General features: G+C 45.6%; 1 protein-coding gene across 2 annotated transcripts in view; it reads right to left on the reverse strand.

Annotated features, from left to right (window-relative positions):
- Papss1 (3'-phosphoadenosine 5'-phosphosulfate synthase 1) overlaps window positions 1-16,923 on the reverse strand; it is a 74,065-nt gene that overhangs the window by 10,758 nt on the left and 46,384 nt on the right. For both annotated transcript variants that reach the window (XM_052179229.1, XM_052179230.1), the window contains 2 exons: window positions 10,523-10,791; window positions 1,232-1,461 (listed from right to left, as the gene is read on the reverse strand). In XM_052179229.1, the coding sequence (XP_052035189.1) occupies window positions 1,232-1,461; window positions 10,523-10,791 (499 nt within the window). The remainder of the gene's footprint in view (window positions 1-1,231; window positions 1,462-10,522; window positions 10,792-16,923) is intronic.

Consider the following 16,923-nt stretch of genomic DNA (forward strand, 5'->3'; position numbering starts at 1 on the left):
TTATTGATTTTCAATTTTTTGAGACAGGGATTTCATGTAACACAGGCTGGTCCCCGATTATCTATGTAGCAGCATGACCCTGAACCCCTGGGCCTCCTGTCCCCGCTTCCGAGTGCTGGGATAACAGTGTGGGCTTCTATGTCTTTCAGAAACAAGAGAGTGCTGTCTTAATTTTCCACAAGATTTCTTCTTCCTTTCCCGTCCCTTCTGTGGCAAAATGGGTCACACTAAATGACGACGTTAGGTCAGGGTCCACATTATTCCTAAGCATGAAGCCCATGAAGAAACACAGGAGGGGGGGGTGTACATAATGCTCAGAATGGATGTGTCTAAGCCAGTGTCGACTTTCAGTATGCGCTGTCAGTGCAGCTAAAATTGATAAGACACAAATTAAAGCTGATTATACTTTATATGAATTACTGGTTTTGCTTGCTGACTATGAATTGTAACTTGTACTAAAAAGGTACACTAAGAGGCTATCGACAAAACTCACATGTCTATATTATACACAAACATCAGCCGATGGTGCGTGCCTTTAATCCCAGCACTCAGGAGGAGCATTACCATGATGCATATCTGTATGTATGTACATGCATATGTATGAATGCACACATTGGCCATACTAAACACTGCGCCAAGGCTTTATGTGTGCTAAGAAACTGTCATTGAACTATAAGCCCAGCCCTTCTGCTCTTTATTCTGAGACCGGATCTCCCTACCTTTCCTAGGCTATTCTTAAACATGTGATCCTACTGCCTCGCCCTTCTGATAAGCTGGGAATACCAGCCTCTACAACGAAGCCTAGCACTCCAATCATGTATTCTGAAAGTTGCTAGCAATCATACAAACATATAAATATGAACATGCCCCTAAGGTCCACACAACAAAATCCCCCAAAGCACCAACTCTGAAATTAGATCCAGTGTGTTTGTTTACTTGACCTGGAACTCGCCGTGTATAAGAGGCTGGCCTCAAATTCACAGAGCTGCCCCTGCCTCTGCCTCCAAATGCTTAGATGAGAAAGTGTAAGCTACCACATTCAGCCTAGACCAACGTTTACTCTCACTTCTAACTCCAGGCCAATGAGAGTTAGCTTCCATGATGTAACTTTTCCAGAGATGGCTCCAACAAAGCCCCCCCATCAGAAGTTATAAAGACCAGACGATGTGCTGAACCCTAGAAACAGCTCAGGCAGCAAAGCTTCTGTCAGTGGGGGAAGGGTCAAACTTACTGCTCGGAGTCATAGTAGTCCATCCGCTTCTTTTTCTTATTGTAAGCTGCTACTCGGAAGGGAACAATTTCCAGGGTAATCAGGCCGGGCGCCATCGTCAGCACTTTGGCACCGTGGGTTGGCTCGTAGAGATCCTTCCCTGTCTCCGGATGAGGCATGCCAGCAGGGTCTCGTCCAACAATATAAAAATTGGCTCCGGCCACCATCCGAGCCCTGCAATGCCACTGGACCTGGAATAGATGTCTGCACATTAGATCACTGCGCTTTGATGACTGTGTGTATCTTTGTCAGCTGCCCCACTGAGCAGCACCTCCACATATGTCTCATATCGCCACCGCCTAACAGTAGGAAGTCCCACTGCTTACTGGGTCTTCTTGGGGAGCTAGCATTAAAACCAGGCCCCCAAGCCAAAACCAAAACTGGACATGAATATGTATGTGCATATATTTATAGATTATCTGCTTATGAGATATGCAGATGTGCATATATCTGTATGTAAGCTTTTACATACACATAAGGAGCTATTATTCACAGAGCTCAAACTCCAGTTCGCAAGACTACAAGTCAGGATGGAGGCTGAGCCTTGGACAGACAAAAGGATGGGGGGGGGGGGGAGCCCGGCCTTTGGAAGGAGTCACAGGGCAGGTTCAGGTCCGAATAGATACTGTATTGGCTACCAGATACTGGTGTAAAATATGACCTAATTAAGAAAATAGGCAAGAATCCACACAGCCGTGTGTTCCAGCTGCACTGTTTACATGTCTCCACTCACTTACATAGAATGTTTCTAACACAGACTCATTTAACAACTGGAGAATAACTTTCCTGACAGAGAGAAGTCCCCACCTCCAACAATGCATTACACACCCCCTCCTCATGGAAAAAACCTAAATGGTAATGCTCATTACAACTTCATATGATCATAATATGGCTGTTAGTTATATATTCTCAAATCCATCTATTTTTTTTTGACACTTTCACATAACAGATTTAAGAAAGCAAAATTATTCTTTAGGAGATAAATTTAGTATTTGATGACAAGAGAAAAACTAATTTTTAATTTGCCAACTAATTATTCATATAGATTAAAATTACATAGTCACACTGTTTTAAGCATTAGAAAGTAAAAATTTTCCCCTCATGGTTCTGACTCCATCCCGAGGATGGAATTTCAGAACCAAGCCATTAAGTTTTTATAGACTGGAAAATGAGGAACATCCTGTTGATAACCGCGCAGCCTTGACAGCTGCTCATTGTTCTGAAGTGCATCTGTGCTAAGGAAACAAATCTGGTACCAATGCCTTCTAAATAACCCAGAGAGCGATTAAAGGAGGACCGCTGTTTGTATTTTATTATGACAATTTGGCAAATATGTCTTATTGGCAGCCTTGTTCCTGATGTCACTGGAAAAACTAGAAAAATGAGAGGTTTTTTTATTATTAATATTATAAGAAAAGTCTCCATTTAAGGGCTGTAAGTAAGCCAAGCACATAAGTGAGGCACAACGGGAAAGGGACGATGGGACCAGGCATGGCGGCACTCTTAGAATCCTAGCAGCTGGGAGGCAGGGGAAAGAGCACTGTATAGCCTGGGCTACACTGTGAGATAGAGAGTAGCCTGGGCTACATAGCAAGACCCTACCTCAAAAAGAAAGGGGAAGAAGAGAGTAAGAAGAATGGGTAGATTCACATAAGCTGCTTAAATCATGCCAGGTCATAAACACTGAAACATTTAACTACTTAAAAAATTAAAACAATTGCTACGACTTCTAATTTCCTCATCAAAGGCTGAGAAGTTTAAAACTGCCCCTTGCTCTGGAAAGGAACCTGGAGCATCCTGACTTGATCACGCATCTCTACTCACTGTCCACACTCGAGTGCAGAGCTAGGGGCGGACTCAGCTCCACGGTGCCCAGAACACCAAGAGCTGAACGTGCACCACGGAGCCTACGGTCTTTACCCTCCCACCCACCATCAGAGGAGGGCTACTTGAAGACCTCTGGCAGCGGCGTGCTCTTGTCAAAGAGCATGAAGCCCAAGGGGCAGGCCAAGTAGTCATAACAGCCCTGGAGCGAGGTGGGCATCAGCTATGTGTCTTGTGGATTTACAGCTGGCCTGCCTCTGGCCGGCTGCCCTTGAGCCTGCTAGCCTTAGCCCTCAGTGTCCAGCTGAAGGGCCGCACATGTGCTCAATGCATGCTCCATGCCTGCACACACCCAGGTCCTCTAGCCACACAAGGCGGCGTCTGTGTGTCCTGGCCTGCCACAGCTCTGCTAACGTCACTTGCTGCTCACTTCTGTTCTTCTTGGTAGTCTGTCCACTGGCCTGCACCGTGCTCCCCATCCATAAACCCCCAATGGGCAAGCTGTATTCAGAGTGGAGCTTGGTTCTACACCGAGGCCTTTTTGCTACTGCAATGGTTTCTGGGTACCATTTGACTCCACTACCTTAGCTCTGTTCAGCTCTAGGTCTCTCTGACACACCTCAGCTGAGTTACACACTCTCTGGGCTCCAGAAACCTCATGGGTAGAGTGGGGATAAAATCCATGGGTTACATAACGCACATGGAGTGTCAGTTCTACTTTCTCTGTCTTATTAAGACTCTACAGTTAGACACCAAGGCCATTCCAAGTCAGGCCAAGGACTACGCTCTGACGGGAAGCCTACGAGCGGCAAGTGAGCCCAGGTTCTCTGCCACATCCCAAGTTCTAAGGTTTTAACACACACTTATGAACCATTCTTAAGAGATGCAGACAGCACTTACATGTGGAGTCAAGATAGGGATGGTAAAGGCCTGCAGCAAAGTAATTACTCTTTTTCAGCCAGCCAATAATACATACTTTTACATATTGGTATCAGTCAGACAGTGAGATATATACGATTTACAGTTATCCTATTTACTCCTAATAGAACCGGTAGCACAAACACAAAAGGGCCAGGCGTAGTGGCACACACTTTTAATCTCAGCACTGTGGAGGCAAAGACAGGCAGATGTCTGAGTTCAAGGCCAGCCTGGATGCCATAGGAACATAGGGAGTCCCAAGCTAAGCCAAAGCTACAAAGTGAGATCCTGTCTAGAAACAAAACAAACCCACAGGCATGCATCATTAATAATATGAGGATCATGTCCCAATCTTAGAAAGCATAAGAATACAGCTTACACCACAAAAGCACAGACTACCATTCTGGACTACAACAAGCAGATACATGAGCTATTCAATAGGGAACTCCACCTCTAAGAAACGCCTGCCAGAGCCACGTCGACTCATTAGTTTAGACCATCTATGAATGTACTCCCAGTCTGCTTCCAAAACATACCCAGTTGCGGTTTTCAACTACTGTAATGTTAAACAATACCAGAGACTGGAACTGCAATGCAAGGCTTTGGGACCAGATTGTGAGGATGCAAATCCCATCCCCATGACTTACCACCTGACTTCGAGCAGCTGTTTAACCTCTACCATGGCCTGTCTGTGAACAGAAACTATGAACAGTGCCTGCTCTTAGTGTCTTTCTAAGGACTAAGCTAACATATGCAAAGTGGCTGGCACATACAGTGAGAGCGACTAGGAGCTGGAGAGATGGCTCCATGTCTAAGATCATGGGCTGCTCTTCCATAGCACCCAGGCTAACTCACAGTCGCTGGTTACTATACTTCCGGCAGTTCTGACACCCTCTTCTGGCCTCCATGGGCCTGAAGCAAGCATGTGACACCCATATACACATACACAAAAGTTTCAGTGGTCTATGACATTTATTTCTTTTTTTTTTCATTTATATTCTTTTTTTAATTCGATACATTTTTTATTTACATTTCAAATGATTGCCCCTTTTCTGGCCCCCCCACACCCCGAAAGTCACATAAGTCCCTTCCCTCCCCCTGTTCTCCCACCCACCCCTTCCCACTTCCCTGTTCTGGTTTTGCCTTATACTGCTACACTGAGTCTTTCCAGAACCAGGGGCCACTCCTCCGTTCTTCTTGTACCTCATTTGATGTGTGGATTATGTTTTGGGTATTCCAGTTTTCCAGGCTAATATCCACTTATTAGTGAGTGCATACCATGATTCACCTTTTGAGACTGGGTTACCTCACTTAGTATGATGTTCTCCAGCTCCATCCATGTGCCTAAGAATTTCATGAATTAATTGTTTCTAATGGCTGAATAGCACTCCATTGTGTATATATACCATATTTTTTGCATCCATTCCTCTGTTCAGGGATACCTGGGTTCTTTCCAGCTTCTGGCTATTATAAATAGGGCTGCTATGAACACAGTGGAGCATATATCCTTATTACATGCTGGGGAATCCTCTGGGTATATGCCCAGGAGTGGTATAGCAGGATCTTTCGTAAGTGACGTGCCCAGTTTTCTGAGGAACCGCCAGACTGATTTTCAGAATGTTTGTACCAGTGTTAAAAACTGCATGATATTGGTACAGTGACAGGTAGGTGGATCAATGGAACAGGATTGAAGATCCAGAAATGAACCCACACACCTATGGCCATTTGATTCTCAACAAAGGGGCTGAAAACATTCAATGGAAAAAAGATAGCCTTTTCAACAAATGGTGCTGGTTCAACTGGAGGTCAGCATGCAGAAGAATGTGAATTGATCCATCCTTGTCTCCTTGTACTAAGCTCAACTCCAAATGGATCAAGGACCTCCACATAAAGCCAGACACTCTGAAGCTAATAGAAAAGAAACTGGGGAAGACCCTTGAGGACATCGGTACACGGAGAAAGTTTCTGAACAGAACACCAATAGCATATGCTCTAAGATCAAGAATTGACAAATGGGACCTCATAAAATTACAAAGTTTCTGTAAAGCAAAGGACACCATCAAAAGGACATTTTATTTGTTAATCACTACCTAGAACTACAGTCATTTATAATCCATCTCTATTCCTTCTTTAGTGAAATTGATCCAACACAAAGATGCTTAAGATAGGTTAAGAAACAGCAGTGTTTTAGAGAATGTGGCTAAAAAGTCAGGGTCAGAGGGCCACAGTGGTTAACATATGCGAGACAATCCAGAGCTGGTGAGCATACGCAATGCTGTGCCTTGTGAATTGGCACATCTGCGTTAGAACAGACCGGAGGGAGACCTCTCCTAAGACCAAACAAATACACCTTCCCATCCAGCCATTCTGCTCAACAGTAACCAATAGAGATTCACATAAGGCAAGTATCGAAATCCACACCAGCTCACTGTTCACAGCAAAAACCGGATGGGACCCAGCCCAAATAACACTCAACCATGTTACAGGAAGTCACACACCACATACTGAGAGTGAGCAGTCTACCACTGACTGTAGTGAGCCGGGGTAAGTAAAGTGAGAGAGGCCACATCAGATTCCAGCTAGACAGGTGTAACAGCGAGGCTGGCCTGGACGCTGTGGCAGCCCAGGTCACTGCAGGACTATGAGAGAAGCATCTGGTCCTGAGAGTGCAGCCGGCAGGTACCCCACCGCTGCCATCTCTCTTCAGAAACAACCCTGCTGTACAGAGCAGCAGGCCCAAAGGAGGCACCTTCCTTGGAGACCAATGTCTGGTCAATACAGTTATGATACCTGTTTCTATGCAACTCAGGGCATCTCTAAAGAGTCTCCCAGAACCCTTCGGTGTACACGGGTTCAGACTCCATCACTCACCACCATGTGATTCTGAGCAAGCTAGGCAAACTCTCTACATGGGTTATCCTTCCCTAGAGTGCTGGCTCAAGAGTCGAGTTAGTTAATATACTTAACACCAGAGACTGAATGAACTACAGCTCATCTTCCCCCTGAGCCCTGCCACCCTTCTCCCTCCACTGCCCAATCACAGACTCTAGCCTTTTATTGAACCTTAAATTGGGGAGAAGGTTCGCATGGCTCCCTTTGAGTACATGAGGATCTGCTCACTGGGACCACCCACATCTTGAGAAACCAGTATTTTACACTAGAATACAAGCAGCATCAGGCCAACTCACTATATCTCTGTGTCTGTGTGTCTGTGTCTTGCATCTGTGTGTCTGTATGCCCGTGTGAGAGGCTGTGTGCCTGTTGTTTGTGCATATGACGGGGGTAGGGGGAAGCCAGTGGGCACACAGAAGGCAGAGAAGGATATCTGCTCTATCATTCTCTACCCTATTCCTTTATGGCAACGTCTCGTACTGAATCTAGAGCTAGGCCGGCATCTACAGCAATCCTCCTGTCTCTACCCTCCATGGTGCCTAGGTGCCTAGGTTATTAGAACACGTACAGCCATCCCATGCCCATTTTTTTGAAATGGCAAAGGTTCTGGGATCAAACATATCTTTAAGACATCTCTCCAGCCCCTACTCTCACTTCTGAACCTTCCTGCAGAAGTACAACTGACAGAACTTAATGCATAAGATCTTTCCAACCAAAACCAGGGAACGGTGCAGCAGGCTTGCAATCCCAGGACTCTGAAAGTACTGGCAGGAATACCAGGAGCTCAAAGCCAGCCTGGGATATATATTGTGTTTAAGGCCAGCCTGGGATACATGAGACCATGTTCCCCAAACCCTAACTCAAGAAAGGATCTGTTTGTTATCATAACCTATTTCATTACAGACCCTCCCATCCTTGCTTTTTGAAGCATTTTTAGTTAACTTACTGAATAAAATCTCACACCAACCTCACCTTCAAACATAAGAATCACAAAGTGAACAAGACAGGTCCCAAAAGAGGAGGCTCATCTTCTTAGCTGGAATTTAATGAGATCACTGCTCACAAACCCACTCCTGCCTGTCCCAGTTATGGTTTCTGTTGTGATAAACACCAGACATCTTGGGAAGGGATGGGCTTACAGCTTACACAGCCAGCCCATCACTCAGGGACGTCAGGCCAAGAACTCACGGCAGGAGCCTGGAGACAGGAACTGATGCCCAGGCCTTACTGAGGCTTGATCATCCTGCTTTCTTATTACACAACAGCCACAGTGAACCAGGCCCTCCCATATCAACCATCAATCAAGAAAATGCCCACAGGTTTGTCCACAGGCCAACCTGGTAGAGGTATTTTCTTAATCAAGGTTCCCTCTTCCCAAATGACTACAACTTGTGCCAATTTGGCGTAAAAACCAGCCAGCACACTGCCCTAACATCATTTGGGTCACTCCTACACTAGACAATGTCATACCGTTCTAGACAACCTCAGATCAAATTATTTGCTTAAAATGATGAGGCTCACATAATCAGTACTGTTGGAACACAATCCAGAAATTGTCCTGTAAGGAGACTTCTGTGAGACTCCACAGACATCTAATGACCTCAGTTTCTTCAAAACACAGAACTGTTCTTGGAATGTGTTTCGTGAACCTCCCAGGTATAGTGGATAGGAGTGAGTTTACTTCAGATTACTCATCATTGCTTGATGTTGTTATTCTATTAAATGTTTAAAATATCCTTTATATGCCTCTATGGAAAAACCTGTTGTTGCCACACACTGCTTGTCCTTGTTGATTGTACACAGTTTGAGCTTTATGACAGCTTTACTCATGTGACCTTTCTTAACCCTCAGAGTATAAATGGTCTGGGGGTCTGAGTAAAGTTGGCTGTTGCGTGAGACTTTAGTCCACCTCTTTATCTGCCCGACTCTCCCAGGTGCTCTCACCCCCTCTGGAGGAACTACTAAACAACGTGGGAAATGCAAGAACTAAACAGAAGTCATGAGGGTACGGCAAACACCCAGGGCCATCTCCGGCCAACTCCAGCCAACACCTTACTCCAACAGAGAGGAGCAACGTGGGATGTTTGCCACACACACAGCATTCCAATGCATTAGTGAACATGGACTCCAAAGAAGAGCCGACTGGTTTCATCTTCTAGTCTGCTGTCTTGTTTGTCTGCTTTTCTTGTGTAAGTGGTAACAGAGAATTCGACCCCATAAACTAAGCTCCAATAAAGATTCTTAGGCTCCATCCCAAATAGTCAAATGTCTTGGACTATCTTTTTAAATGGTTGAAGGAGTTTGTATCACTAAATTACTTAGATCTTTTTAAAAAATGAGTTTGCCTCTCAGATAAATCTAAGTGCAGTGATAATGTGCAGGCCATTTTTATTGTGAAAACACCAAAGGCAGGCTGGGAAGTTCCCACCCACCACCTCTGAGGTCACTCAGCCGACTTATTAACTCATTCAGCAAATATATTTTGAAAGTCTACTCTACTCTACCTTGAAACTGAAATATAATTTTTAGCTCCTTTACATATGGATACAAAAAGATCTCAAACATTCTATTTGACCATGGGGAGAATTCCAAAACTCTGCCCCCATATCAGGTAGCAAATTGACTTCCTGATTCAGGAAGTAAAGAAGATTGTCTCCTGGGAGCTGGAGAGAAGGCTCAGGAGGTCAGATCCAGTACTGCTCTTCCAGAAGAGTTAAAGTCCCAAGCTCAGTCCCCAGCACCCATGCTGGATGGCTGACCACAGCCTGTACTTCCAGCTCCAGTGGGGGAATCCAGTGCTAGCCTCTTCCACAGGCACCTGGACTCAGATGCATGCCCACAACCTCACACTGACACACAAAGGTAAAAATAAACCTTTCAAGAATTTAAGGTCCTCCTGGATACATCTCTAAAATATTGACTGCATTTCACATTCAGATGGATGCATGCACATGAACTTCTTTGGGACCAGAGGCAAAACTATTGTTTGGTTCTTGACAGTTACCCTTCATATCTAGTTTGGAACTACTGAGTGGTGGTGAGACCTTTAGGAGAAAGGAAAGTCATGAGGGTCCTGTCCTTGAGGGAAATTGGGGGACGCTGGCCCCGTCCTCTTCCTTTGTCAAGCCACAATGCAAAGACTCTGTTCTGCCATTCAATCCCGCCATGATAGACTATTTTACCACAGGCCCAGATGCAACAAGACCAACCAGTTACTTACTAAAGCACTCAAACCATGAGCCAAAACCTCTTCTATTTATGAGTTAATTAGTTCAGGTATTTGTACAGTGAAAACAGCTGGCTTGTACCCTAAAGTTCCTTTAGCTATTGAAACATTTAGAAAAAGCAAAAATCATATTGCTCTGCCCTCTGCTCTGGGCCTCTGTTAAAAGATCAATATTGATGCTGTTATGACTGTATCTAGACCTGGGCTGGACAAAACAACCTTACATTGTTCATGGCTAGAGGGCATTCCCAACACTAGGAGAATGAAAACTCAGCAATGCTGAATGTTTAGAACACATCTAGGTATCAGGGAATGGAATAGGTCAGTAGGTGATACTACAGTGTTCACAAGAATGGCTTTAGTACTACAGTGATATCTTAAAAGCAGCCTACCTCGGTTGGCCCAGCATACATCATAGGAGATGGAAAAATGGCGACCACTGTCGTTTCAGGATTCAGGATGCCCTCCTCCAGCACAGCAGCATGCTGCTTCATACGCCACATCAAAGGGACATCATCATCCTTTGTCCAGCCACCAAGAGGATGGAGGAGGAGGACAGGGCGCCGGTAGCCCCTCTCTAGAAGTTGCTTGTGGGTGTCCTGCATTAACAGGGCGTGTCCATTGTGCACCGGGTTGCGCAACTGAAATGCAAAGACAGCATCTGCAAAAAGAATTTCCAGAGTTAGGACTCTCCCGCATCACCCTGCATGGGACCAGCTAGTCTCTCCTGATCGGTGCTCACGAGTAACAAACGTACAAGTTCAGAATCACAAATGTGTAAAGCCATGGACTGGTGACAGCTTATCCCAAGACAGCTGTCCGTACACCACTACTATTAAGTACTAACAGCCCTTGCTCACAGGAGGACATGTGATACGGGAGCCACAGACTCAGGAGGTTACTCCTGCGTTCAGGGGAAATGACAACCGTCAGGCTTTCTTTCAGCCCTAAAATTCAACTGCTTTCAATAAGTGGAAATTCAAAGTCAGTGTATCAATGACCCATCAAATCCTCCAAATGCCCTAAAGACCTGAGTTGGGTTACTCATTTTCAAGGGCTTTATATAAAGAGACAGAATATGAAGAGAGCTATGGCTTCCCTTTTTACTTGCTATCCACAAGCAGATCATTCAGAGAACCACTCTGTTGTCATCTGACTCTGGACTCAGGATCGCAATACAGCAGTTATACTATCTCAGAAGGTCACTGCTATTATTCAAATGATGAAAGCTACAAGATGAACTGAATTGATTAGCCACTGTCTGCTTACAATCCTGGTTTCACTCCTCCATGCTTGGCTACCAGGGGACCTCTTGTCAGAAGTTAGGGTTCTTTGGGATATAGAGTAATTTCACAGAACAGAAAACAATCCTGGCATGCGAGCTGTGTGTGTACCGTTCTAAACACCTGCCCCATCGCCCCGCCATGATGGCTTGACTCAGATACTCAGTATTTTTTACTGTTATCTATTTTTGTTCTTATTACACATAATAAAAGATTCACCTTTATTATTTTTAACTATGTGCAGTCGTGTATGTCTGTGTAGGGTATATGCACATGTGTGCAGGCGCCCTTAGAGTCCAGAGGTGTAGGATCCCCTGGGGCTGGAGTTACAGGCAGTTGTGAGCTACCTGGCATGGGTGCTGGGAACCAAACGCAGGTCATTTAGGTCAGGAAGACCTAAATATAGAATAGAAGGAGACCAATAGTGGAGACCAGTAGTATAGCTGCTGATGGACCACTCCAATCCCACCTGTCACAGAGGACATCCTCTTCGATCTAACTCTGATCCCTCTATCGCCATGACAGAGGCACGAAAAACTGTCACAAATGACTAGGATTTGGGGGATTTTGTCTTGATGTATCTGTCCTTTAATATTTAATTTTGGAATATTATCATTATCCTTAGGCATTCTCAAATTGCCTTTCAAACATCAGGAGGCTTTTTTTTCTAATCCTAAAAAGATGTGATATGTCATTAGGTACAAGGTACAGAAAAGTCTTGATAGAAGACAAGAGCACTCAACATTGTTCAGTTTCCTCCTGGAGGGCGGGTCCAGAACTGATCACCACTTTCATCTTTTAATGTCTGGAATCCTACTTTTACATAGGGACATGCAAGATCCTAGCCATCTCAGGCCTTCATAGTTCACCTCAGATCAAGAAGCACTTTCACTTCCACACTTCCTGTACGTGGACCTCTGGAGAACCGAAGGCTGCCTAACAGGAGCACAAGCATCCCTCTTCATTGAGGGATTTGCTGCTTGAACATGGCTTTAGCCTGACTCTCACCACTGAGTGTTCTTTTCTGGCTGCTCCTCCTTGGCCTTACTCTGAGTGACCCGCACTCTTTGACTGGTCTGAGTTACAACGGGGTGGGGGGGGGCTGCAGGAAGTCTTCAGCACTTAGGGAAACACCAACTAGCTGATTTTGGAGGCAACAGGGTCATGGCTGAGAAGGCAGCCTGTTTGCCTGGGCAATTTAACATACAAAGGCGCAGTGGGAACAGTGGGAAGTTGACAAAGGTTTTCACCATAGAAGGAAGACCTAAATACAGAATAGAAGGAGACCAAATAGATTACATGATGCGGGCTAGAATTAAAAGTGCCAGTGTATCTTTATGGTTTCTAGCTGTATCAACAGATACAGAAATACATATATGAGAGTGAGAAAGAGAAAGAGAGAGCAAGAGAGAGAGAGAGAGAGAGAGAGAGAGAGAGAATAAGAATGTAACCAGACCCTGAGAGACAGGGAGAACTGACTCCCAGACACCCCACGAGTCCCAACCACAGGAATGCTGTAGCTCCTTATGGCAGTGGCATCCTATTCGTAGGTGACATAAGCACATGCCTCTGCATTCTTTACAGTGTCTTCAGGTCCCTCCCAATGGAGAGCAAACCATCAGTGCTACGGGCATGCAGCACGCCATTCGGCTGGGGAGCAGTGATAACAGAGTCTGCATGTTCTCAGCAAAGGCACGACTTTACTCCTGAGTACTTCTTACCCAGGTTGAACTGGGTCTACAGAGGCAGAACCAGAGGATCAAGAATCAGAGTGCCACCATTTGGCAGTATTTGAGGCAGGCTAAAACTAGCAGGTAGCCTTGGGGAGGGGGGAAGGGGGTGCGGCAGTGTTACAATGTATGCCTAGCACAGTAAGGCCCTGGTCCCAATGGCCAACAATATATCACAAATTTTAAAAAGCAGGCAAACATATGGTAACAATGGAGTAGTTACAGATCCTGATATAAATACAACAAAACAAAACACTCATACACAGACTATTTCTAAGGACCTCACTGCAAGCTTTGGGTAGAACTCAGAGCCAGGAGCACTGTTTTAATGGAGCCCAGCCCAGGTAGGCTAAAGACCTTACCTGTTGGACGAGGGCTTTGTGCCTGAAAGCCACTCTCAAAGACAAAGATGATTAAAAACAACAACAGGAGGATGTTAATAAGGTGAATGTTAGTTAAAATCCCAGTTAAAATGTATAAGGATTTTAGCCTTGGAATATTTATGTAAGTTTTAAATTATTTTAAAATTAAAAAGTTCAGAATACCCATGATATAACTCACAGATCACATGACATTTAACAAGAAGGAAGGCCCAAGTGTAGATGATTCAATCCCACTTAGAAGCGGGAACAAAATAATCACAGGAGGCAGAGAGAAGGACCTTGATGGGAGAAGGGAGCGGGGAGGGAAGGGGGGCAGGTTCAGGAGAGAAGCCCGGAGAGCCAGGAGAGTGAATAGAAATATGTAGCACTGTGGCTCCCAGGGCCCAGTAGGGATGACCTCAGCCAAAATGCCCAATAGCAGGGAAACAGAACCTGAAGAAATCACCTCCAGTAGACAGACAGACAGTGGGTGGCCCCTCTCTCAAGTGGAGAGAGGGGCCACCCACTCATCTCAAAAATTTTGACCCAGAAATTGTTCCTATCTGAAGGAAATGCAGGGACAAATAATGGAACAGAGATTAAAGGCAAGGCATCCAGAGACAGCCCCAACTTGGGGTCCATCCCATGCACAGGCACCAAACCCAGCACCACTGCTGATGCCATGCTGTGCTTGCAGACAGGATCCTGGCATGGCTGTCCTCTGAGAGGCTCTACCAGCAGCTGACTGAGACAGATGCAGATACTCACAGCCAACCATTGGACTAAACTCAGAGTCCCCTATGGAAGAGTTAAGGGGAAGGATTGAAGGAGCGGAAGGGGATGACAACCCCATAGGAAGAGCAACAGTATCAACTAATAGGACCCCTCAGAGCTCCCAGGGACTGAGCCACCAACCAAACAGCATGCACAGGCCAGTCTGCATCTTCTACATATGTAGCAGATATGTATTCTCTGGCCTCAGGGGGAGGGGATGCGCTTGGTCCTGTGGAGGCTTGATACCCCAGAGACAGGGAATGCCCCAGAGACTAGAGGATTGAGTGGGAGAGGGTGGGTGGGGGGAAGAGCACCCTCTTAGAGGTGAAGGGGAGCAGAAGGGGGTGTGTGGCTTGTAGAGGGGGAACCAGGAAGGGAACACTGTTTGAAAGGTAACTAAGTAAAATAATAAAAATATATACATAATTAAAATTAATTAAAAAAAATCTTTTTAAAAAACAAAGCAAAGATGGTACAACCACTTTGGAAATCAGTCTGGCAGTTCCTCAGAAATCTGGGCATGACACTTCTGGAGGACCCTGTTATACCACTCCTGGGCATATACCCAGAGGATTCCCCACCATGTAATAAAGATATATGCTCTACTATGTTCATAGCAGCCCTATTTATAAAAGCCAGAAGCTGGAAAGAACCCAGGTGTCCCTCAACAGAAGAATGGATGAAAAAACTGTGGTATATCTACACAATGGAGTACTATTCAGCCATTAGAAACAATGAATTCATGAAATTCTTAGGCAAATGGATGGAGCTGGAGAACATCATACTAAGTGAGGTAACCCAGTCTCAAAAGATCACTCATGGTATGCACTCACCAATAAGTGGATATTAGCCTGGAAAACTGGAATACCCAAAACATAATCCACACATCAAATGAGGTACAAGAAGAACGGAGGAGTGGCCCCTGGTTCTGGAAAGACCCAGTGTAGCAGTAAAGGGCAAAACCAGAACAGGGAAGTGGGAAGGGGTAGATGGGGGAATAGGGGGATGGAAGAGGGCTTATGGGACTTTTGGGGAGTGGGGAGCTAGAAAAGGGGAAATCATTTGAAATGTAAATAAAAAATATATCGAATAAAAAAAATAAAATAAAATAAAAAATAAAAAAAACAAAGCAGAAAACTAAGACAGGAGAGATATCTACAAATCACAATTTGTAGAACTTATTACATTTCAAATGAGCTGAAGAAAGAGTCACTTGATTTAAAGAAAATACTAGGATTTGAGCACTAGACATCTGTCAGTTTTAAAGTAAACTTATTTCCTGGGGTGGAGCGGGGGTACTGTGGCTGTGCTGTGGGGGCCTTTCCTGTTAAAGAGATGCACACTGAACCATTTAGATGAGATGACACAGGAAGCTGATTGAGAGCTGACTCAGAATATGGTGAGAGCATTCAGATGAAAAGCCATTGACCCAGCCGACCGGCGGTCTCGTTATGCTGTCACCTCTGCGTGTGTTTTAAATTCCCTGCAACAACATGTTTTAAAAGGGAAGGCACATGTGGGGGATCCAGAGCAGAACTGCTTTTAAATTCAGTTATATAACCCTCACTTCTGCGGTTGACTGAGACCACTGCCCACGCGTGAAAGCAAAGGACTCCTAGAAAGCCTTGAAGGCATCTGGGGCTCTGCAAGCCACAGGGCCCTGCTGTGACCTCTCACCCTAACGCCACAGTGCAAAATCGCCCAGGGACAGCACCGGAACCCCTAAGCCTGGCAATGTACCACGACATTGTGACTGCCAGATTTAGCTACAGTTTGTGGAATAAGATGGGACAGGAAGAAATAAAATAAAATCCCAGCCAAGAGGAAAAGTGTAGCAGCATCCCTGCCACAGAGGGGGTGAGTTGTCCCAGAGACATAAAATCATCCCTTTTGTCAAAGACGGGGCGGGGGGGGGGGGCACACAGCACATGCATTCTGAATGCCCCTTAGAAAGGATGCTTGTACCAACTAAGAGCTGTGAGTATGTGAAGTGACCTGTGACATTCTGTAGAAAATCAGCCCAATCATGCTATATCAGGCTGACAAGGGAGAGTATGGGAAGTAGTGAGCTGGAGATAGAAGCACTGTACACATTCCCACATAAGACAGAACTCTGCCAACTCTCCTGTTCTCTCTCCTCCCTTAACCAAGTTGTCCCCCAGGGCCAATTCCCCCGGCAGACCACACCCTGAACACTGTGACAGGTCCCAAGTGCCAAGGGGACTGGGCGGGGCTCTGTATCAGAGCAGATTTCTGTTGACTGAGCATAGCATGGCCCTAAGCTCAGATCACCTCCCCTCCTGCTTATTGGCGTCCCAATGTCATCTGAAATTGGCTGCCTCAATCCCTGCCCCTTGTCCCCATGTCCAGTCTTTCACCCGCCGTAGCGGGGCGCACAGCCCCTAGAACAGTCTGGCCCTCCTCTCTTGCCTTGATGCAATCAGACCCGCATCATCTCACCGCCACAGTCTGGACTGTCTACTCCCCATCCCAGCCTGACAGAGGCGTGCACAGGGACAGGGAAGGTCTGAACAGAGAAAACTCAAGTTCTGACAAGCTCTCCCCAAGGTAACAGGGGGGTGTCTGTGTCCCCAGGAGTCTGCAATCTAGTCAGAGAAGGAAAGAGCAAACACTTGGGAAAAGG

This window comes from Apodemus sylvaticus, chromosome 4 (assembly GCF_947179515.1).
Source record: "Apodemus sylvaticus chromosome 4, mApoSyl1.1, whole genome shotgun sequence".
NCBI lineage: Eukaryota > Metazoa > Chordata > Mammalia > Rodentia > Muridae > Apodemus > Apodemus sylvaticus.